The sequence below is a fragment of the Malaya genurostris genome, chromosome 3 (assembly GCF_030247185.1).
Source record: "Malaya genurostris strain Urasoe2022 chromosome 3, Malgen_1.1, whole genome shotgun sequence".
Taxonomy (NCBI): Eukaryota; Metazoa; Arthropoda; class Insecta; order Diptera; family Culicidae; genus Malaya; species Malaya genurostris.
In genome coordinates, this window is record NC_080572.1 from 183,976,976 (window position 1) to 184,002,307 (window position 25,332).

Genomic DNA, 25,332 nt, shown 5'->3' on the forward strand with positions numbered 1-25,332 from the left:
AAATAGTGAAAGAATTATGTTACTGCCATTAATACAAGTCGAAATATTCACGATTAAGTTCTGCCCATTCTTCCATATGGCTAATTTTGAAAAGGCGCCCCATAGTAAAGTAAGTCGTATTCACGACAAAAACGAATTTTCTAACATTTTTGAATCTGTTCATTAGTTCTCCGTAGTAACTACCCTGTTAACTCGTCTGGAATTCGATTCGGAATTGAGTAGGATTCCTAAATGGATTCCGAATCAGATGCAATAAACGATTCCGAACCGATCTGAATCGGAATCAGTCGTTGGAAATCATTCCAGACGAGTTAACTGGGTAGTAGAAAAACAGAATCATCACCATTCTTAGGGCACATTCAGTAGTGTTCTAGTTCTAGATGCATAATTTATGCCAGTTACAAAATTTAAATCTGAATTTTATAACAAGAAAAACTGGCAGCCCCAGCAGTGTTTTACTCGTGTTTCAAATATACAAAAAATAGAGCGGCATCGTTGACCAGTTTTAAATTTGACAGAAGAACTGGCTTATTTTAGTTTGAACGAATCCAGATGGTCAAACCTTATTGGTAAAAAAAGAATATTCATTTTTTGTCATCAAACGTATGATTAAATACTTTGAAATCTCGGATGCAATCTGAAATTATAAGCTTACTTACAGATTTGATTTAGGTGATAAAACATGAGAAATAAACGAATAGAATTACTATCGATCATAGTCTCTCAAGTAATCACTGAAACCAATCGTAAACCCTAAGAATGTCCCCGATTTGAAAACAGCAGCCCACCTCACTTCTTTGAATTTAGACCAAATCTTACGATTTCACCTTAAATATCAATCAAATAATCCACAAAAACTTAAGTCATGATTGATCATGTTTTTTATCAAGTTTTTACATGTTTTTTGTCTTTCTTATAGAAAGGTTTTGCAATCACTTGAAAAACCGACTAGTAAAAATTGGCCCGGAGGGCCAACTGTAATATACCATTCGACTCAGTTCATCGAGTTGAGCAATGTCTATGTCAATCTCACTCGGTTTTCTGAAAGGTCTCATGGTCCCATACAGAATTCCAGAATTTCATCCGGATCCGACTTCCGGTTCCGGAGTTATAGGGTAAAGTGTGTTGAATATTGTACACCGTCACTTAAACCGGCGAAACAAAACACATAAAAAACTGGTCTCAGAACTACACAAATCTATAATGACTATCTATCAGTATACAACTAAACAAACCGAATCCGGCTATCCTGGTTCCTGGTATCCGGTTCCGGAAGCACCAGAAATAATGATCATATATACCAAAATGAATCTCACTCACTTTTCTCATCGGTGGTTTGACCGATTTCCACAAACTTAGATTCTAATGAAAGGTGTTCCGGTCCCATTCGGAATTCCTGAATTTCATCCGGATCCGACTTCCAGTTCCGGAGTTATAGGGTAAAGTGTGTTCAATATCGAACACCGTCATTTAAACCAGCGAAACAACCGTTATTCCCAATCTTAGGCTCAAATTAAAGGTCTTATAGTTATACCAAAAATTACTGCATATTTTCGGATACAACAAACGTTTCTATTGTCATTTAGAGTGCAATGGCAAAATTGTACAAAATCTTCAAAATTTGAATAAAAACTAGTAGAGTTTGTACGTCATGTTAATTGTACCGGTTCTCGTGTTCCGGTGCCGGAAGTGCATATAATAGCGAACCCACTTCTTAAGGATGACCTACGAAATCAAAGCACTGTTTCATTCTGTATGTTAGTACTAGTAAATGCACAAGTAACTCCTTGGTTTCTTTAAAAAATCGAAAAGAAAAATTTTGAACAGAATACCACAATATTATACATGAGAAAGGCATCATTACACCACAAGGTGGATTAAAACAGGTTTTTATATTAATATTCGAGTCATGAGAAAAAAAAATAAAAAGTCGACAATTATTTCAAATCTTCAAGCAAACCCGGAAAAATTATCATAATTGCTTATAGTTCAACACTCGCAATTTGGGCAGCGCAACAATCGTAGAAGAGTTGACCATATTTAATGCAGATCGAAAGATGATGGTTTTGTCGTGAATACGACTTACTTTACTATGGGTTGCCTTTTCAAAATTTACCCTCTGAGAGAGTGATAAGTTTTTGATCGTGAATATCTCTTGTTGCATCTAACGAATCAACATAATTCTTGCGACATGCCATCGGAAATATGATCACCATTTTATGATAAAATTTTCAGTTGTGTGACATAATCTCAAATAATTCAAAATTAAACTTTTCTGAAATGTTTGGTATAAACGAGTATCAAAGAGGATAATTCATAAGGCGCGTTTGTCTTTCTCGTATTTTCAAAGCTCATAGCTCAGTGATCTGTGAAAAGATTTATATAATCTAACTACCAAAAGAATCGAAATTTTTCAACTTAAACGTGTATAGAAATAGCATTGAAGTATTTCAATAGTACACTATTGAAAAACCTGTCTCATTTGACCCATGTCAACACCAGCCAATCAGAACGCGTTCTAAGGAAGAGAACAAAATATCTGCTGCTGTACAACAAATCGTTCGAGGAAAATGTTCCGAACAGTGTTTAATATCGTAGTGAGTTCCACAATTTGGTCCTTCTGAAAGGCAGGAATGAGTCCCGTACAGCATCCTGATAGTTTCTTTCAATGAAATGCAAATTCGAAATGAAATAATCGAAATTAAAATTCTATATGCTGCTATTTTTATAGCCGTTAGGACCGCCCATTAGTGAAAAAGCTACAGACGAAACCACATGAAAAGAAACCTCTTAACAAAAATTGGATCAGCTTGGATTCTATCGCCACTGCGAGCAGATGTATTTTGTGTCGTTTGCACTGCTAGTTTCGCTTCCGACAAGAGCGATTACGTCACAGCTGCAAGTCATTTGCATTGGTGAAAAAACAACGGTGGAGAGCATTACACAAAATCTGCCATTCTAATGGCTCTAAAAGTTTTCTAAAGTACTATTAGGATTTGTTGTTCGCAAATCGAAGGGAAATATCCTCAGTTTAGTGTAAATCTAGAACAGTTTGATTAGATTTTTGTTCTTTTCGCTGTGTGAAATTCACAGTAATCGAGATCAAGTGAAGTGTTTTTAGTGTTTTTGCGAAAAATGTGGAAAAGGGGAATGCTTACATAATTCATACAATTGATTAACTAAATGACTATACCTGAATCGGCCAGTATATGCTGAAAACAACGTTTTCGTTCGGCACGTCAGGAAAGACGTGGTACTTCGGTACCAAATAAATAAGTATTTTGCAAGTAGCATTAACTTTACGACGAGTCTAAGGCGAAACGTAAAGAAAAGTAAAAACGGTTATGTGCCCTAAGCACAAACATAGGCTAACCCCTAAATGAACTAATTGATATTCGGAAGTGTTAAGGAACATGTCAGTTGTTTTCGTATTCACGACATCCAGTTATGTCTCTGACATTACCCACCCGCCTTTTTTGATTATTAATCTATGCTAGTAGGTAGGAATAAGAACCATCGATAGTACCGCAATAATCGAAAGAGTAAGTGAAAGAGTAATAACCTGTTATTTCCCCTTGAGACCTATTCTAACATTCATTTTAAATTAAATGTTAAGAACAAGCCTACTCTTTAAATCTCCAAGCAAGTTTTGAAAATTATCACCTAGGCCATGATTCTATGCTCGCCACTTGGACAGTGATACAATCGCAGAAAAGTTGGTAAAACCCTACATATGTAGGTAAAACAAGATTATGCGCGTGTTGTCATCAAATTGTTAAATTGTCGTATATATTTAAAAATCACGGATAAAATTTGAAATCATGAGCTCACATACAGATTTGATTTTGGTAATAAAACATAAATTTTGATCATAATTTATCAATTAGCCTCTAAATACAAAAATTAAAACTAAGAATCTCTTAGATTGGTATACAGCACCCAACCTTACTTCTTGGAATTTGATAATTCATCTTACGGCTTCTCCATAGATATTAATCAAACATTCACACCTAAATTTTATTCGTCTCGGCAAAATAATTATACATTTTACTGACAATCCCGGTAATCGTACATTTGTTTCCTGATCATTTTTGCCGAGCTTATCAGCAGAAATTTGCTGTTAGCTCGATAAAAGCGATCCGGTTTGAATCGTGAGTTGACGAGTCATCAGTAATCGAATCTAAAATTTATTTATCTAAATGTTATTGTATGAAATAATTATCGTTTAGCCAGTAAATTGAAAACACGTTCGCTTAATGTGCTTTTACTGTTCGTTTAGTTGTTAAATGTAAACGCATTTTTAAACATTTCATATTAGTTTCCCTAAAGCTATCTGTAATTGTAATTTTAACAGTGTACACAATCCCGCATTCAGAAACGTGTCATTGAGTTGTCTACCGAAGCATGATCAGTCCCGTTATTCCATATTACCTGCATTAGAAATTAAGCATGTCCCCTTTCTCAAGCAACACTCTTAAGCGAAATACTAAAGTTTCACTGTGTATCCTGTCTCGTTTTAGCTTCCAGACGATCAACCCCCTTTTGTGTGCGAACTTTCCAGTCAAAGTTAATTGCGGATCGAACTCACCGACCAAGCCATCCCTTAGTTTAAGGTTCTTATTCAATCATTCGCAATGAAATGAAGTATTATTCTAGATGGTTAGCATTAGCATCAAAACGAAACAAATAGTAGAACGAACATAAACAAATCACATGTAATTTTTACTCTTGTGCTATAAAACTGAACTAGTCGAATAAGGTCTAATCAATCAGAAATGCTAGTAGCGTAATACACAATGATAAATGTGGCCAATTAAGAGATAACCGTCCGTGGGAGGTCAAAATTATATAGAAATAAAAACCGCTTGCGCTTACAATCGTGATTGAAAAACGAAATGGCTAACTGCACGAATGGATATGCTACGAACACCTAACAAACCAAATGTACTCGTTTTAAGATAACCCTCCTAACAGAGAATGTGATCCTTTATTCCCTATCGGACTGTGTGTGTGACACTAATCCCTTATCTAACCCACTTTTGTACCATGTTTTGACTAGTCGATAGGTGTTGCCTTGTGATTCCTGAATAATATGACTAATGCCTATTTCAATTCTACACTTCAGGTCATCCCGAGTGTGCGGATTTTCTGCTGATGGACTCACCGGTAGCCATGCCGGTCATGCCACCACTTTACGATTACGACGACGATAGCGACATTTAAGTCCGACATGTGATATATCTGCTTCCTTGGGTAGTCATCCGGAGTCAGAAGATGAAGCAGATAAAACATACTGAACAACAACAACACATTTGAATCAATGCGATTACGAACCGAAATATTGATGTAAGCTTAAACAGCAACATTAGCAGTTGCAGAAAAAAAATCATGATCTATGTACTTTCAATTAAATTCCATTCGATTTAAGTAACTCTGTGTATAATATAGTTCAATTTCAATCTCACTCATCTATACGCAAGTTAAACAAAAAACTGGTTTTAAATTGAGCGATAAACAAAATGTTGAAAATACCAAAGATGTAAATATCACTGTAGTAGTTGTAATAAATTATTGACTAAAAATAAAGCTAGTGTAACATTACTGTTGAATTAAGCACTCTGACTAGTCATCTTGTTTTTCATTAACCAAAGAGAAAATACCATGCGAGGCTTTCGAAGAATTAAGTAGAATATAGATTTATCTAAGATCCACTACATTTTGACCTATTACAACTGTACTTAAAACTCAGCTTGAACTAATGTGGCATTTTTTTCTTACATGTAAAATCTGGCAAAACCCTAGACAATATTTTGGTTGGACACAATGATCTCTCTAAATTGCAACATAAACTAAAAATAAATAAGTTACACATAAGTGTACCGTTCTGCGTTGGCATCATCACGGCGATGCAATGTTCAGTTAGGACGTCTGAATGCTCACTGACAACTCGGCATAATCTTGATACGAATGCGACAAAGTTTTGTAAACTGCTTAGGATTTCTGCATCAACATTGAGGGCCTGGACCGGTGATTAATGTAGTAAGTACGAATCTTTCTCGCCAACGAATCCGTCTCGGTCAGTTCGTCAGAATGATGCAAGCCACTCGAATAGTTTTTCCGCCGGTCCTGTTATCCCTGTTGTCTACCAACTAATAACCTATCCGAAAATTCCTGATACTGAAGCAGGCGACATGTTTCGAGCCATTTTCTCGCCCTAATACCCAATCGATGATTTGTAGCGTGTGCAGCCTACGGTTGTGCCGTTTTTTTTTGTTTTTTTTTTTGGTCGGTTAGTCCGTACCGAAGTACCTTTGACCGAAGTGATTCGGTGCCACCGGGTGCAACTCCGAGGTAAGAATCTTCATCTGCGGAAAAGCTTCCACCACCATCGAAGCCGCTATCGGGGTACAAAACAGATTCGACAGGATTATCGATGTCTCCGGAACGCCGTGATCTTTCAACACGTTCACTGCCTGCGGAAGAAGGATAACGAATCGTGAACATTTCAAACAAATTTTATTATGGTGCGATTTTTAATTTCAAATTATTGAATATCTTCGGATTGGGTTCAAATAGTATTGTAATTTTTTTACTCGAAAAAGACCAAAATAGTTGATTATTTGGCAATCGAGCAGATTACTAGAAGCGAAAAACAAGTTTGAGAACTATTATGGGGCTGTTGATTTTGTAGATTACACCGTGACATAGAGGTTTTGAGAGTTACGTGATGGTCAGCACTTTAGTGCCGATAAAGCACGCCGCGGCAGGCCCTACGAAGCAGAACAGAGTCAAGCCTTATAAAATGGAGAATGAAACTGAGGTAAAATAAATGACAATAACAATAATACATAAAATATATAAAATAGTAGTTTGGTTTTTGAAACTATATACGTTACGAAGTTTTTTGAGGCCTAAGTATCTGAGTCAACGCCTGAATAAAATGCGGGGTTGGGGATCAAACCCAGGCGGGTTGCGTGAAAGCAAAGACATCATATTAACAAGATATCCAGCTCTCACATTTCTCGAACAAATAATTGGCAGCATACTTTTTTGCGAGCATGTCGCCCTCAGGTGAGTCCGCATCGAATCTCATACATATGAGTAGGGGAGAGAAATGTCAAATTCGTGCGGGTCAAAATAGCAGGGCTGCGCACCCATACAATTGACATGATATGTTGAATGTGATGCCGTGCGATGGCGTTGCTGAACTGAAGATTGATTTCGCTCCAAGCTGACAGGGTCTGGTATATACCAGGCTATACCCCTCCCCAATATGGAGAAATGTTCCATTTGACGAAGCGTTTCACTATATATTATAGTGAGATGGCAAGCGTTACGTTAAGTTAAAGAAGCTAGAAAGTGTTTTATGCGATAATTTTCTGAGGGTAATTCAGAGTTACAAATCATATGAGTCATTTTGTGGAAATTATGAATGTTAAAACAGTTGTAACGGTTGGATTCTTGCAGTAAACGAGTTACGATGCGTTACTTTCAAGGAAGTTTTAGGTGTTACGAAATGTTATATACATCCCTCTTTTGTAAGTAATTACGAAGCATTGCATGCGTTACTTTTTTGTAAATTATAGGCGTTCCGAAGCGTTACTCGTTTGTAAGATACCAGCGTTACGATGCGTTACAAGCGTTAATTTTTAGTAAGTTTAATGTGTTACGAAGCGCTACTTTCAACATTTTGTGAGTTACAGGCGTTACGAAGCTTTACTTTTTGTAAGTTATAGGTGTTACGAAACGTGACATGTGTTACTCTGTATAAGTTTTGGGAGTTACGAAGCGTTACATGTGTTAGTTTTTTGTTAACTGTAAGCGTTACTCTTTTGTGAATTTATTTATTTATTTATTTATTTATTTCTGTTTATGTCCATCGGATAAACGAATCTAAATGGACAGATTGGGTGGTAAAAAGCCCATTTGAGTTGAGTCTTGTTTGTCATTCTCATACGGGCGTAAAAACCACCATCTTTTAAAACAGTTACAGGAACAAAAACAAGAACAAAACAACTACAATAATCTTAAAACGGCTAACTACATACTAAATAAATAACATAAAAATAAATATTGTAAAACATTGTCAAAACATAAGGGCACATCGTTTAATTGTACTAGCAAAGCGACTAGAGGATTCACCAAACTCGAAGTGATCTTCGACTGCAGTGAACGTTCGAATACAAGCGGCTATCGGTTCATTATATCCGAAAAGAGTCCTGTGGAATCTGTGCTGAAGAAGAGTTGCATTTCGCAGTGTTCTACTCGGTGTCCGAAAATTCATTTCACAACGTAACTCAGGTGCATCAATCTCTCCGTTAATCAATTTTGCGACGAACAATGCTTGCTGAATTTTTCGGCGACGTTGCAAAGTATCGATACCAATTAGTTTACATCTATCAGGATAGGGTGGCAGATTTGCTGGATCTCGCCACGGCAGGTGTCGCAGTGCCAAACGAACGAAGCGTTTTTGAACACGTTCAATTCGCATGCACCACGAAATTTGATGAGGAAACCAAACAACTGACGCGGTCTCAAGGATTGGCCGAACCAGTGAACAGTACAAAGCCTTCAAACAATGTGGATCTTTGAATTCCTTAGCGATTTTAGAAATGAATCCCAATTGACGTAATGCTTTCGTGATTATTAATGATCGATGTGAATCGAATGTCAATTTTTCATCCATTTGTATTCCCAAATCATTCACCAGGTTCACTCTAGTCAGGACTGAACCACCAATACAGTAGTCAAATTTAACAGGATGCATATTACGATGAAACGTCATCACCTGACACTTTGAAACGTTGATAAAAAGTTTATTCACGCAGCACCAATTGACGAAGAGTTGTAGTTGATGCTGTAGTCGCCGACAATCCTCCACAGTTCTAACTACGACATACAATTTTAAGTCGTCTGCATATATCAGTTTGAAACCATCTCCCAGAACCAATGAAACATCATTGAAGAACAGTGTGAATAGCAATAGTCCCAAATTACTGCCTTGTGGAACTCCAGAACTATTCGAAAATTGCGATGACGTACAATTATCCAATTTTACTCGTAAAATCCTACCAGAAAGATACGAGTTTAACCACGACACAAGCTGAGCAGAAAACCCGAGATGAGACAATTTGCACAACAGTATTTTATGGTCAATTTTGTCAAAAGCAGCTTTTAGATCCGTATAGATAACATCCATCTGTGCCTTAGTCTCCATGCAAGCGATGCACTTTGACGTAAACGTCATTAAATTAGTTGTTACTGATCGTCCTGGCATAAAACCATGTTGGTCGAATGAGATGTAGTTCTTTGCACGATCCATGATAGCCTCGCTGACGATAATTTCAAAAAGTTTTGACGAAGCAGAGAGACTGGTTATCCCGCGATAATTTGCCACATTTCGTCGATCCCCATTCTTGAATACGGGGCACATGAATGATTGTTTCCATACAAGTGGAAATTTTGCTAGTTCAAACGATCGATGAATTACAGGCATCACGAGGTGTTACGTTCGTTTGTAAGTTAGAGGTGTTACGGAGCGTTACATTCGTTACTTAAAATGAGTTTTTGGCGTTACGAAGCATTACATGTGAATAGCCTGTATTTTGCCGCGCAGTCCGAGCGGTGTGCGTCGAGGATTGGAGGAGTGTTTTTCACAGTTAGAAATATTAATCTCTTATTTTCTGAGCTTCTTTAAACTTCTTTTATTTACTTTTATTACTTTACAATTAAGGTTTTTACACAATGACGGCGAACTACACAATGGCAGAAAAATCTTCGCAAAAACTGTTTTACTTGTTATCTTTTCTCGGTAACACTACAGTGGATCTACGCTTCTTGTGCTGTATGTTTTGTTAACGAAAAATAGCTTTATCCCTTAGTGAATGTTTCTTCTTCCGCTTGCTACCATCAGGCTATGTGCTGACAAATCCGATATTTACTTTTATTTATCACTATTGAACAATCCAATCAGCGTGGTCACCACGCCCAAGTAACAATTTTTGTTACGCTAGCTTGTTTATGACTAGTTTGCAACCAGATATTTGAGTGATTGTTACTAACATCTAACCACTTGCATGACTCAAAAAGCGCAGTTTCTACTACAAGGTGAGATGAAAAAACTGCAACAAAGTAAAACGCCATAATTTTTTCATTTTTTTTTTAAATTTTATTGAATGAAAGCAAAAAATGTCGGAAATAACATCAAATTTGAGAATCGGTTTAGATTTGTTCGAATTGGCCACCTTTGGCACGAACTATGGCCTTCAAACGGCCAATGAAACCATCACACGCTGCCCGAAAGTGGCTCTGCGGTATTTTGTCCCATTCTCGGCGAAGCGCTTGCTTGAGATGATCGACACTTTGGTATTTTTTAGTGCCAACCTTGCTTTCCAAAATACCCCAGGCACAATAGTCCAACGGATTGGTATCCGGAGATTTTGGTGGCCATTGTGCGGTGGAAATGAAGCGAGGAACCTCATTTCTTAACCATTCTTGGGTGGCGCGTGCTGAGTGCGATGGTGCTGAGTCCTGTTGGAATGTCCAAGGTCTGCGGCCGAAATGTTTGCGTGCCCAGGGCTTCAGAACTCCCTCCAAAATATTTTCGCGATAGATTTGCGCATTTATTTTGACCCCACGGTCGATGAATACGAGCGGCGAGCGACCATCGGCTGTTATGGCGGCCCACACCATCACCATGGCCGGCTTTTGAGTTCTGGTGGCCAACCGAAGTTGCAAATTTTCAGCTGACCTCTCTGGCAAGTAAACACGATCATTTTGTTTGTTTACAAACTGCTGGATAACGAATGGTTTCTCATCGGAGAAAACCAAATTCGGCAGTTCACCACTTTCGGCCAAGCGAAGCAACTCTTTAGCTTTTTCGAGTCTAACTTTTTTTTGCGCATCAGTAAGATCTTGCACTTTTTGGAACTTCAATGGCTTTAGTCCAAGCTCATTTTTCAATATTTGCCGAATGGCATATTGCGATATGTTCAGCTCACGAGCCATTTTTCGGCCACTGCGACGCGGATTTCGTTCAATTCGCTTCTTTACTTTTCGAACCATTTCTGCCGATGTTGCTGTTTTTTTTCGTCCACTTCCTTGACGTCGGGCTACGCTACCAGTATCACGGTAACGAGCGATGGTACGAGACACAAAAGATTTATTCACTTTTAAATGCTGGAGGGCTATAACGATAGCCACTTGTGGTTTTCCAGCCAAATGCAAAGCAATCACACTATCACACTTGAATTCCATCACAAATAACTTTTTTTCTGAAAAATTCCCACCAAAATGCTTTTGTGCGCTTGTAAATAATATAATGAGCTGTCACTAGAATAAATCTGACAGCTGTGGGACGAGCGGTTTAGAAATGACAGCAGTCTGAAGTTGGTTGCAGTTTTTTCATCTCACCTTGTAGTTGTTAAGTCAGCTAAAAATAAGTTGTCGTTACGTTGTAATGCCATACTGAAATAACTTATCTTTTCATAACATGAAAATAACTTGTTTCCAAGTAAACTAGTTGAAACTTAGTCACCATCGACATTATAAACATTGAATGAATCCAGAATACTTTTCTATCAACAATAAAAAAGCAGAACAGTACTTTAAATCACAAACTTAATACAAGGTACAAATTTCACAACGATTTTAAAACTGTCGAGCGGAATTCAATTGTACTTAACTGTTTTTTATGCGCCTTCAATCGAAATCTGTTTGTAATGATATAAAAAATAAACAACAAAATAACCCTATGTTCAGAATGCTCAAAATTATTCCAAGTAGAGTGATTTCTCATCATTTTAAATTCATATATCATGAGAACTATAATATTATCACAATCGATGTTCAATCCCTATATTATTTTCTTCGTGTTTATGACAGTGCATAGAACAAAAATGACTTTTCTGCCTTTTACTATTTTTGGCAAAAAGTAGTTTTGAAAAAAGTAATATCCTGGTTTTATTTATGTTTCATACACTTCTTGAGACTCCATATTGTGTTCGCCATATTCAAGCCAACAAAGGTTGTTTTGTTTGCATTTTCGTTATCATAACGTTGGGAAAACCTACCGATAACTATCTGAATCAATGAAGAAATTATATGTTTTAATCTCGTAATATCTAAGTTATTACTACATCAATTCACATAGTAACGATTTACATATACGCTTACGTATTTATAATGGTTTCGCAACCTTTTTTCAACTAGTAGCTAAAACCAAAACTGTGATTAAAGATATGTTAGAATCAAGTAACGATAACTTACAAATGATAGCTAGTTCAATGTTTATGCTATAAAGAAACACTGCCGTCACCTTGTTTTAACCAGCATAACATAAAAAACATGTTCGTGTTCTTGTTGCAACATAGTTGGGCTAAGTGGTATCAGAACTAGTTACGGGTTGCCAATATTGGAGTCAAATAAACTTATTTTCAACTAGTAGCTAGAAATAAAGTTGTGATTGAAGATATGTTTGGATTAAGTTACGATAGCTTATAATTTATAATTTATTCAATATGACAAAAAGATGTGGTGATTTGAAACCTAAATAACTATTTCGTAACTGGTTATGGTATGAAGAAACATTGCTGTCACCTTGTTTTAACCAGTATAACATAAAAAACATATACGTGCTCTTGTTGCAACATAGTTTGGACTTAGTCGCATTAGAACTAGTTGCGGATTGCTACTTGGGCGAGATAGCGTTATGGTGATTGTTTTGACATATCCCATGTATTTAGCAAAATTTTTGACGAATTTTTCCATTTACTTGAGTTTGAAAGAATGCAGATGGCAAAACCTTACAAATATGGGTAAGAAAAAGGCGGGCGAAAAGTGCACAAATCTAAGCAAACTGTTCTTGATTTGCCGTAAACTGAGGATATTTCCCTACGATTTGCGAACAACAAATCCTAATAGTTCTTTAGAAAACTTTTAGAGCCATTAGAACGGCTGATATTGTGCAATGCTCTCCATCGTTGTTTTTTTCCCAATGCTAATGACTGGCAGCTGTGACGTGATCGCTTTTGTCGAAAGCGTGCAGACGACACAAAACACATCTGCTCGCAGTGGCGATACAATCCAAACTGATTCAAGTTTTGTTGAGAGGCTTGTTTCTACCTGATTTCGTTTGTAGCTTTTTCACTAATGGGCGGTCCTAACGGCTATAAAAATAGCCGCATACAGAATTTTAATGTCGATTATTTCATTTCGGATTTGCATATTTTATTGAAAGAAACTATCAATATGCTGAAGGGACTCGTTTCTAGCATTCACAAGGACCAAATTGAGGAACTCACTGCGATATTTACCACTTTTCGGAACATTTTTCCCGGACGATTTGTTGTACAGCAGCAGATATTTTGTTCTCTTCCTTAGAACGCGTTCTGATTCTTATCACTCTCTCAGAGGGTAAATTTTGAAAAGGCACCCCATAGTAAAGTAAGTCGTATTCACGACAAAAATGGGTTGTATAGAGGTACAGTAAAGTAAATTCCGCATAATTCTTTAGGAGTATTATTATGGTTTTAAGAACAACCGAATAGAAGTCTGGAATAGAGAACTGGACCCTGAGTTCAAGACCTAAATTTAGATCCAATAACACTCAGAATCCAGTTTCAGTCGCTGCTGGTTCTCGCCTTGGTGGCCAGCAAACGAATGAGAGATGCGACCTGAGCGTTTGAGGTTGTAACCACGCAGAAGGTGCATTCTCTCTCGCTGCTGGTGGAAAGTTTAACTCCCGCTGCTGCTGCTGGCTGGTCCTCGCGCCTCGATGGCCAGCAAGCGAATGAGAGATGCGACCTGAGCGTTTGAGGATTTAAACCACGCAGAAGGTGCATTCTCCGTCGCTGCTGGTTAACTCTTGCTGCTGCTGCTGGCTGGTCCTCTCGCCTCGATGGCCAGCAAGCGAATGAGAGATGCGACCTGAGCGTTTGAGGTTTTTATTAACCACGCAGAAGGTGCATTCTTTTTCGCTGCTGGTGGAAAGTTTAACTCCCGCTGCTGCTGCTGGCTGGTCCTCGCGCCTCGATGGCCAGCAAGCGAATGAGAGATGCGACCTGAGCGTTTGAGGTTTTTATTAACCACGCAGAAGGTGCATTCTCTCTCGCTGCTGGTGGAAAGTTTAACTCCCGCTGCTGCTGCTGGCTGGTCCTCGCGCCTCGATGGCCAGCAAGCGAATGAGAGATGCGACCTGAGCGTTTGAGGTTTTTATTAACCACGCAGAAGGTGCATTCTCTCTCGCTGCTGGTGGAAAGTTTAACTCCCGCTGCTGCTGCTGGCTGGTCCTCGCGCCTCGATGGCCAGCAAGCAAATGAGAGATGCGACCTGAGCGTTTGAGGTTTTTATTAACCACGCAGAAGGTGCATTCTCTCTCGCTGCTGGTTGATGATTCCACTCCCACGACGTCTGCTTCCATCGAACGCACAAGAAGAAATGATCGATTTTCGCATTTTTTTTTTTTTTTGCATAAATATCTGTTTATTAATCTTATTTTTGTGTATTACATCAACATTTTACAGTACAAGTGTTTTGACCCTTTGGCCTTTCATCTTTGTTGTTCATACGATTCGTTATTAATATTAGGTGTTTTAGTTACTCTTGTTTTACATACTAATGTTTAATCATAATATTTATTTTAATTATTAATAAAATATCTACCTACTTATAACTATCCCAAACCTAATACGTACAAATTTTGAATTATTTGTATTTCAGAGATTGAGCACCTCTCTTCAAATTTCGTGCAGTATTGTTCGAATTTTTGTTCTAGTATATCCAGGGAGGCCATCTCATGTACTTCACTAGTCCTTGTCCAAGGGGGTAGATTTAGAATCATCTTTAAGATCTTACTTTGAATGCGCTGGAGCCTAAGTTTGTGTGTTCGTGCACAGCCCCGCCAAACAGGGACTGCGTATTCAATTGCGGGGTAGATGATTTGTTTATAGACAGCCATCTGATTCTTCAGGCATAGTTTAGATGTTCTACAAATCAGCGGATACAGAGACCTAATGAGTATGCTGCATTTTTGAACGATTTTGTCAACATGTGACCTGAATATCAGATGTCTGTCAAAGGTGAGTCCTAGATAGATAACTTCATCGGACCATTGAATGACCTCATCACCGAATCTTATTCTGCATTCGTCTGATGGAACAAGTTTTGGAGATCTTGAATGTGGAAACAAGATGACCTGAGTTTTTACTGCATTGATCACAATTTTCCAGCTTGTAAAATATTCAGTTAGAGCGTCCAGACCTGTCTGTAGTTTATTCTTCAGAGCATTAATGACACGACCTTTGTAAAGAATGGCAGTATCATCAGCAAATTGTGACAGAACACCACCACCCGGAAGAGGTGGGATGTCTGATGTAAAAATGTTGTATAGGATGGGACCTAGGATACTTCCTTGGGGTACACCAGCAGGAATAGTAAATCTTTCTGAAAGTGCATTATTCAGAGAAACCTGGAATGCTCTATCTGCAAGATAATTTTTGATAATTTTAATAAGATACATGGGAAAATTATACCTATGCAATTTAAACACCAGGCCATCGTGCCACACATTATCGAATGCCTTTTCAATATCCAATATTGCCATGGCAGTCGTTTTGGACACTGATTTGTTTTGCTGGATGACGTTGTTAACCCTTGTGAGCTGGTGGATGGTGGATCTTCCTTTCCGGAACCCAAACTGTTCTTCCAGAAATATATCCTGTTCATCTTCGAAAGCAAGAATTCGCCTTTGTATTGACTTTTCAAACAGCTTGGATAGGGCAGAGAGTAAGCTGATGGGCCGATAGCTCTTGGAAAAGGAAGGATCTTTCCCCGGTTTCAAAACTGGGATAACTTTAGCTAACTTCCACATTGAAGGGAAGTAACCAAGCTCCCAGCATCTGTTAAAAAGTTTAGCTAAGAAGACAAATGAGCGAATACTCAAATGTTTCAGCTCTATGTTGAATGTGTTGTCGAAACCGGGGGCCTTCATATTTTTGGATTTTTTCACAAAAGCCATCAGCTCATTCGCAGTGACTCTACTTTCCTCAGGAACCAAGTTGTCTGATTGGTCAACCTCAGCTACGCTATCAGCAACGTCTCTTTCATATGGACTAACAATGTTGAGTCCTAAATTGTGAGAACACACAAACTGCTGGCCTAGCGCATTTGCCTTCTCTACTGGTGTGATTAAAGGTATTCCTTCAGCTGCGTCCTGGGGTGACATCAGAGGAGGAATAGGCTTCGGTTTTTTCTTAAGCACCTTCGTTAAGGACCAGAAGGGCTTTGAATGTGGGAGAATTACTCGAAGCTTTTGCTGGAAGTTCCTGTTGCGAAGCTCAGATATCCTTTCCTGGATTATCCTAGTTAAGTTGTTATAAGTAGTCTTCCTATCTAGAATGCCAGTTCGTTGATACTGCCTCCGGTAGATATTCCGAAGTCGGATGAGTTTCTTGGTGACACTGTCGATTTGAAGAGAGGAACTCGGCATATGTTGTACTGGAACCGTCCTATCACGAGCGACTGTGATTGAATGCTGGAAGGAAGATAGGGCTGCATCGATTTCCATCGGGGAATCAAGTGGCAGATCGATATTAATAAGTTGGTCGGCGATTTGTTGAAATTGGACCCAATCGGTGCGATAATAGTTCCTCCGAGGTTGAATAGGCACTGTTTCTGGTGAAGATCCCAACGTCAATATTACTGGAAAGTGATCAGAAGAGAGCTCGTTGAAGACAACCGGAGAGCTGTCTATGGCGATGTTGCTGATGAATATATCCAAAATGGAATGAACTCCCGATCTGGAAAGTCGCGTTGGTTGATCCGGAGCGAAGATGTTGTATTGTCCAGCTTCGTAATCTTCAGCAAGTACGAATCCGTTTCGATTCTGTCTTCTGTTTCCCCACAGCTCATGCCGTGCGTTCAGGTCCCCAGCAATGATGAATTTGTTCTGTCGTCGAGTGAGCATAGCCAGATCTCGCTTCAATGATGCACACGTACCATCTCGAAGATTGGTTTGTTTGGGGCAGTACGCTGCAATGATGATGATGGGTCCCATCGTCGTTGTAATCTCAATTCCGATGGCTTCTATGAGTTGCAATTTAAAGGCTGACAGAAGCCTGTGCTGAATGGATCGTTTAACGGCAATGGCAACTCCCCCTCCTCTGGTAGTTGTCCTGTCGAGCCTGTGAATCCTGTAATTGGAAATAAAAATAGAAATTTCAGGTTTAAGATGAGTTTCAGTTAAAATAGCAATATCGGCATTCTTCTCTTGAAGAAAGTCGGACAATTCAGCAGTTTTGCTCCTGAGTGAGCAAGCATTCCAATTTACTATAACCAACTCATTATATTGCATATTCGATGATGAATTTGCCTAAGGCGTTGATTTGATCTAACCGCGTTCTGCAGTTTCGGAGTTTTGTTGTCATTGTTTCAAAAATGACGATCAGTTGTTCAGCAGAGAATAAATCACCAGAGTCATCCTTTGCTTGTGGTTGATTATTGCCCCATCCAGGAGGGATTCTTGAGGAAGATTCTTTTTGAGATCCAGCGGCTGAAGTCTTTGGATTGCTGCGAGGAAGTGGCGGCAAATTCGGAATATCCCTCTTCGGTGGGAGCCGTGGGAAATTAATTTCATCCTTCTGTGGAACATTCTTGCGCGTTGATTGTTTACGGGATGCCTGTTGTCGAATTTTTGTGAACTCAGCACGTTTGGGACACGATTTGCTAGTAGATGGATGGTCGCCATCACAGTTCACACATTTTACAGCGATGTCATCTAGTAGGCAATCGTTGGTATTGTGTGGTTCGGCACATTTCCCGCACCGACTTTTCATGTGGCAATTCCTCGCTCCATGGCCGTAGTTCAAACAGTTCGTGCACTGTGTGACATCCCGATGTACCGGTTTATACTTTTGCCATTCGATGATTATGTGAAATAACGATTTAATCGTTTTCAGTTGACTCATGGTGATGGAGCCCTTCTCCAGATGAATCAGGTACAGTTGATCTCTAAACTTTTTGTCCGTATTATGTCGCTTCATTTTGAACACCATCAAAGGCTTTAGTCCAGCCTCCGACAGTGCCTGCTTTAGTTCGGCTTCCATCATGTCGGGTAGTCCTCGAAGTACAACCTTCATAGGTTTGTTGGCGGCAATATCGTGTGTGAAGTATTCCGCTTTTGTCTGCTTCAGATAACATTCCACTCCTTTGTAGTGGTTCAAAGCCGGAACAGTTATTTTGTAGCCTTCAGTACATAAACGGATTGTTGCCTGTAGTCCTTTGCTGATCAGTGTGTTGAAATCCGAGCGTAGAGTTGGTGGGAAGCCCTTCAGGTAGAAAGGCGGCATTTTTTCCTTCTTCTGCAGTTCCTCTTCGACATCAACTGGCAGATCAGCATATTGGTTTTTACTCAGCAAACGGTCGTTTACCTGTACATCACTTGGCTTCAGACGCTTAGCATCCTTTGGATCCTTCTCGGATCTATGGCGGTTTTTACCCATAGCTTGGGTAGGTAGACAACTGCGAATAAAAAATAAAACAAAATCGAAATTAGTCGTAGTAGGTTATTCGTCTATCCACATCGAGTGTTAGATGACGAATGAGAGATGCGACCTGAGCGTTTGAGGTTTTTATTAACCACGCAGAAGGTGCATTCTCTCTCGCTGCTGGTGGAAAGTTTAACTCCCGCTGCTGCTGCTGGCTGGTCCTCGCGCCTCGATGGCCAGCAAGCAAATGAGAGATGCGACCTGAGCGTTTGAGGTTTTTATTAACCACGCAGAAGGTGCATTCTCTCTCGCTGCTGGTTGATGATTCCACTCCCACGACGTCTGCTTCCATCGAACGCACAAGAAGAAATGATCGATTTTCGCATTTTTTTTTTTTGCATAAATATCTGTTTATTAATCTTATTTTTGTGTATTACATCAACATTTTACAGTACAAGTGTTTTGACCCTTTGGCCTTTCATCTTTGTTGTTCATACGATTCGTTATTAATATTAGGTGTTTTAGTTACTCTTGTTTTACATACTAATGTTTAATCATAATATTTATTTTAATTATTAATAAAATATCTAAAATACCTACTTATAACTATCCCAAACCTAATACGTACAAATTTTGAATTATTTGTATTTCAGAGATTGAGCACCTCTCTTCAAATTTCGTGCAGTATTGTTCGAATTTTTGTTCTAGTATATCCAGGGAGGCCATCTCATGTACTTCACTAGTCCTTGTCCAAGGGGGTAGATTTAGAATCATCTTTAAGATCTTACTTTGAATGCGCTGGAGCCTAAGTTTGTGTGTTCGTGCACAGCCCCGCCAAACAGGGACTGCGTATTCAATTGCGGGGTAGATGATTTGTTTATAGACAGCCATCTGATTCTTCAGGCATAGTTTAGATGTTCTACAAATCAGCGGATACAGAGACCTAATGAGTATGCTGCATTTTTGAACGATTTTGTCAACATGTGACCTGAATATCAGATGTCTGTCAAAGGTGAGTCCTAGATAGATAACTTCATCGGACCATTGAATGACCTCATCACCGAATCGTATTCTGCATTCGTCTGATGGAACAAGTTTTGGAGATCTTGAATGTGGAAACAAGATGACCTGAGTTTTTACTGCATTGATCACAATTTTCCAGCTTGTAAAATATTCAGTTAGAGCGTCCAGACCTGTCTGTAGTTTATTCTTCAGAGCATTAATGACACGACCTTTGTAAAGAATGGCAGTATCATCAGCAAATTGTGACAGAACACCACCACCCGGAAGAGGTGGGATGTCTGATGTAAAAATGTTGTATAGGATGGGACCTAGGATACTTCCTTGGGGTACACCAGCAGGAATAGTAAATCTTTCTGAAAGTGCATTATTCAGAGAAACCTGGAATGCTCTATCTGCAAGATAATTTTTGATAATTTTAATAAGATACATGGGAAAATTATACCTATGCAATTTAAACACCAGGCCATCGTGCCACACATTATCGAATGCCTTTTCAATATCCAATATTGCCATGGCAGTCGTTTTGGACACTGATTTGTTTTGCTGGATGACGTTGTTAACCCTTGTGAGCTGGTGGATGGTGGATCTTCCTTTCCGGAACCCAAACTGTTCTTCCAGAAATATATCCTGTTCATCTTCGAAAGCAAGAATTCGCCTTTGTATTGACTTTTCAAACAGCTTGGATAGGGCAGAGAGTAAGCTGATGGGCCGATAGCTCTTGGAAAAGGAAGGATCTTTCCCCGGTTTCAAAACTGGGATAACTTTAGCTAACTTCCACATTGAAGGGAAGTAACCAAGCTCCCAGCATCTGTTAAAAAGTTTAGCTAAGAAGACAAATGAGCGAATACTCAAATGTTTCAGCTCTATGTTGAATGTGTTGTCGAAACCGGGGGCCTTCATATTTTTGGATTTTTTCACAAAAGCCATCAGCTCATTCGCAGTGACTCTACTTTCCTCAGGAACCAAGTTGTCTGATTGGTCAACCTCAGCTACGCTATCAGCAACGTCTCTTTCATATGGACTAACAATGTTGAGTCCTAAATTGTGAGAACACACAAACTGCTGGCCTAGCGCATTTGCCTTCTCTACTGGTGTGATTAAAGGTATTCCTTCAGCTGCGTCCTGGGGTGACATCAGAGGAGGAATAGGCTTCGGTTTTTTCTTAAGCACCTTCGTTAAGGACCAGAAGGGCTTTGAATGTGGGAGAATTACTCGAAGCTTTTGCTGGAAGTTCCTGTTGCGAAGCTCAGATATCCTTTCCTGGATTATCCTAGTTAAGTTGTTATAAGTAGTCTTCCTATCTAGAATGCCAGTTCGTTGATACTGCCTCCGGTAGATATTCCGAAGTCGGATGAGTTTCTTGGTGACACTGTCGATTTGAAGAGAGGAACTCGGCATATGTTGTACTGGAACCGTCCTATCACGAGCGACTGTGATTGAATGCTGGAAGGAAGATAGGGCTGCATCGATTTCCATCGGGGAATCAAGTGGCAGATCGATATTAATAAGTTGGTCGGCGATTTGTTGAAATTGGACCCAATCGGTGCGATAATAGTTCCTCCGAGGTTGAATAGGCACTGTTTCTGGTGAAGATCCCAACGTCAATATTACTGGAAAGTGATCAGAAGAGAGCACGTTGAAGACAACCGGAGAGCTGTCTATGGCGATGTTGCTGATGAATATATCCAAAATGGAATGAACTCCCGATCTGGAAAGTCGCGTTGGTTGATCCGGAGCGAAGATGTTGTATTGTCCAGCTTCGTAATCTTCAGCAAGTACGAATCCGTTTCGATTCTGTCTTCTGTTTCCCCACAGCTCATGCCGTGCGTTCAGGTCCCCAGCAATGATGAATTTGTTCTGTCGTCGAGTGAGCATAGCCAGATCTCGCTTCAATGATGCACACGTACCATCTCGAAGATTGGTTTGTTTGGGGCAGTACGCTGCAATGATGATGATGGGTCCCATCGTCGTTGTAATCTCAATTCCGATGGCTTCTATGAGTTGCAATTTAAAGGCTGACAGAAGCCTGTGCTGAATGGATCGTTTAACGGCAATGGCAACTCCCCCTCCTCTGGTAGTTGTCCTGTCGAGCCTGTGAATCCTGTAATTGGAAATAAAAATAGAAATTTCAGGTTTAAGATGAGTTTCAGTTAAAATAGCAATATCGGCATTCTTCTCTTGAAGAAAGTCGGACAATTCAGCAGTTTTGCTCCTGAGTGAGCAAGCATTCCAATTTACTATAACCAACTCATTATATTGCATATTCGATGATGAATTTGCCTAAGGCGTTGATTTGATCTAACCGCGTTCTGCAGTTTCGGAGTTTTGTTGTCATTGTTTCAAAAATGACGATCAGTTGTTCAGCAGAGAATAAATCACCAGAGTCATCCTTTGCTTGTGGTTGATTATTGCCCCATCCAGGAGGGATTCTTGAGGAAGATTCTTTTTGAGATCCAGCGGCTGAAGTCTTTGGATTGCTGCGAGGAAGTGGCGGCAAATTCGGAATATCCCTCTTCGGTGGGAGCCGTGGGAAATTAATTTCATCCTTCTGTGGAACATTCTTGCGCGTTGATTGTTTACGGGATGCCTGTTGTCGAATTTTTGTGAACTCAGCACGTTTGGGACACGATTTGCTAGTAGATGGATGGTCGCCATCACAGTTCACACATTTTACAGCGATGTCATCTAGTAGGCAATCGTTGGTATTGTGTGGTTCGGCACATTTCCCGCACCGACTTTTCATGTGGCAATTCCTCGCTCCATGGCCGTAGTTCAAACAGTTCGTGCACTGTGTGACATCCCGATGTACCGGTTTATACTTTTGCCATTCGATGATTATGTGAAATAACGATTTAATCGTTTTCAGTTGACTCATGGTGATGGAGCCCTTCTCCAGATGAATCAGGTACAGTTGATCTCTAAACTTTTTGTCCGTATTATGTCGCTTCATTTTGAACACCATCAAAGGCTTTAGTCCAGCCTCCGACAGTGCCTGCTTTAGTTCGGCTTCCATCATGTCGGGTAGTCCTCGAAGTACAACCTTCATAGGTTTGTTGGCGGCAATATCGTGTGTGAAGTATTCCGCTTTTGTCTGCTTCAGATAACATTCCACTCCTTTGTAGTGGTTCAAAGCCGGAACAGTTATTTTGTAGCCTTCAGTACATAAACGGATTGTTGCCTGTAGTCCTTTGCTGATCAGTGTGTTGAAATCCGAGCGTAGAGTTGGTGGGAAGCCCTTCAGGTAGAAAGGCGGCATTTTTTCCTTCTTCGGCAGTTCCTCTTCGACATCAACTGGCAGATCAGCATATTGGTTTTTACTCAGCAAACGGTCGTTTACCTGTACATCACTTGGCTTCAGACGCTTAGCATCCTTTGGATCCTTCTCGGATCTATGGCGGTTTTTACCCATAGCTTGGGTAGGTAGACAACTGCGAATAAAAAAAAAGGCGGGTGAGTAATGTCAGAGACATAACTGGATGTCGTGAATACGAAAAAACTGACACGCTCCCATCACTTTTCCGAATATCAGTTAGTTGATTGATTGTATGAATTGTGCAAGCTTTCCTCTTTTTCACTAATAGAATTTGAAGCGATACACCTACATTAAAGTACAGTTTAGTTACATTAAACAGCTACTATTCTACAACTATATATTCCAAACTTGAAACAATTCCTTTTTAATTTGCTAATATAGGAAGCTAGGTACGACAAATTTGTAGTTTATTTTTATTGAAGCTATGAAGTTCGAAGATATCTGATTCTTCTCGAAATTTCAGTACGAGACAATTGCAATGGCCTGGTCTGAAATGTATCTACGATCTTCGGTATGCAAGAGTGATTCTAATAATAATAATAATAATGATAATAATAATAATAATAATAATAATAATGATAATAATAATAATAATAATAATGATAATACAGATTAATCTGTATATATGGCAACCCTGTTTCGCAAGGCATATTTTCACACGACCCCATACTAGTATAAAGATGTGTTCAACATCATCATTTTCGCTTTCGCATTGCCGTTCGTAATTGAATGTGTTAGTGACGGTACAAATCTGCTTTTCTACCTGTCTTCGGAGCCATCGTTCTGACGGTGTACGTACAGAGTAGCTGCTTTAACTTAAATGACGCTATTTCTCACATCACATTTCCTTTTATACGTGCTAGTGGTAGCACGGTAGGACGTCCCCTTTGTTAGAATTCCTTTCCTATACGCAGAACGGGAAACAGTGAAACGATATAAAAGAGAGAGTTAGCAGAGCGGCAGCCAGTAATACTGAATGGGTCGTCGAGCTGTGGAGGAACAATTAAGGGCAAGGCAAAGTCCCGCTCAAACCGTGCTGGTCTGAAGTGCCCAGTTGGCGGCAGAATCCATCGTTTGCCTCGGAAGGGGAACTACGCCGAGCGTGTCAGTGCTGGTGCATCGGTCTATCTGGCGGCAGTGATGGAGTACTTGGTTGCCGAAGTGTTGGAGTTGACCGGTAACGCTGCCCATGACAACGAAAACGAAAATCATCCCTCGCCATCTGCAGCTGGCCATCCGTTGAAAACCCCGTCCTTTTCAGGATGACCACATCACTGTGATAAAGAAATATTTAGAATTGCTTTAAGTTTAGCCAGTTCTGATACGCCTGGAAAGTAGAATGCGCAAATCAAGTGGAAACATTTGTTCTAACAATTTTTGTTTTCGGCCGCATACTAAAGTAATCGCGACAAAAATACATATTGATCTGTGGCAACTCTGTTTCGCACGGCATATTTGTAAACTAGTATAAAGATGTGTTCAAAATCATCACTTTCGCTTTCGCATTGCCGTTCGTAATTGAATGTGTTAGTGACGGTGCAAATTATTTTAACTCCCATCTTGATGAATATTTTGGTAGGAAATATTGAGATCTGAGATGGTTCTCGTGTGTGTCTTGTTTCGGTAATGGGCCTTGCTGGACTTTTTGGCTGCCTTTTTCGGTGGCATTGTGCTGACGGTGTCTCGTGCATTCATATCGGGAAACAATGAGACGACAGGTCCTCGATGTTTCTGTCGTGTGTCTTGTTTCGGGAAGAGTTGCTCAGCAAATGATAGGAAAAGTGAACCATTCAACTTTTATATGGATGCTCTTGTATAGATACAGACATCTCACGTTCTGATTGGCTGGTGCTGTCATGGGTTAAATCAAACAGGTTTTTCAATAGTGTACTATTGAAAAACTTCAATATTGTTGTAATACACGTTCAAGTTGAATATTTTCGATTCTATTGGTAGTTAGATTATATAAATCCTTCTACAGATCACTGAGCTATGAGCTTTCAAAATACGAGAAAGGCAAACGCGCCATATGAATTATCCTCTTTGATACTCGTTTATACCAAACATTTCAGAAAAGTTTAATTGTGAACTATTTAAGAATATATCACACAACTGAAAGTTTTATCATAAAATTGTGATCATATTTCCGATGGCATGTAGCAAGAATTATGTTGATTCGTTAGATATAACAGGAGATATTCACGATCAAAAACTTATCACTCTCTCAGAGGGTAAATTTTGAAAAGGCGCCCCATAGTAAAGTAAGTCGTATTCACGACAAAATAAACAAAATCGAAATTAGTCGTAGTAGGTTATTCGTCTATCCACATCGAGTGTTAGATGACGAATGTTGATCGATTTTCGACCACGGTTCCCCTTTTATACGCATTCAGTTGAAGATATGTGCCTGACTACCTCAAAATCGTCGTCCTTGCGCGAAAAACCCAAGCGAAAGTAAAAAGTTTTCCGCGTTGTTTTCAAATTTCTAGAAAACTTAATTTTTGAGTTGTTTGT

The 25,332-nt window shown here is 39.5% G+C and overlaps 2 protein-coding genes across 8 annotated transcripts in view; one reads left to right on the forward strand and one right to left on the reverse strand.

Moving 5' to 3' along the window:
- Nucleotides 1–5,609, forward strand: part of LOC131439566 (protein vein) — a 174,777-nt gene extending 169,168 nt beyond the window's left edge. For 5 of the 6 annotated variants that reach the window (XM_058610722.1, XM_058610723.1, XM_058610724.1 and 2 more), the window contains one exon: nucleotides 5,126–5,609. In XM_058610722.1, coding sequence (XP_058466705.1) covers nucleotides 5,126–5,223 — 98 coding nt within the window. In that variant the 3' untranslated portion in view covers nucleotides 5,224–5,609. Of the gene's footprint in view, nucleotides 1–4,520; nucleotides 4,614–5,125 lie in introns of all 6 variants that reach the window. The other variant, XM_058610727.1, reaches the window with a different exon arrangement.
- The window catches only part of LOC131439567 (uracil phosphoribosyltransferase homolog), a 165,489-nt gene that overhangs the window by 130,899 nt on the left and 9,258 nt on the right, over nucleotides 1–25,332 (reverse strand). Inside the window, exon 4 of one of the 2 annotated variants that reach the window (XM_058610728.1) lies at nucleotides 5,545–6,473. The exons of the other annotated variant lie outside the window; for it this stretch is intronic. Within the exon in view, the coding sequence (XP_058466711.1) occupies nucleotides 6,291–6,473 (183 nt within the window). The 3' untranslated portion in view covers nucleotides 5,545–6,290. Of the gene's footprint in view, nucleotides 1–5,544; nucleotides 6,474–25,332 lie in introns of those variants that run through there. 2 annotated transcript variants of the gene reach the window in all.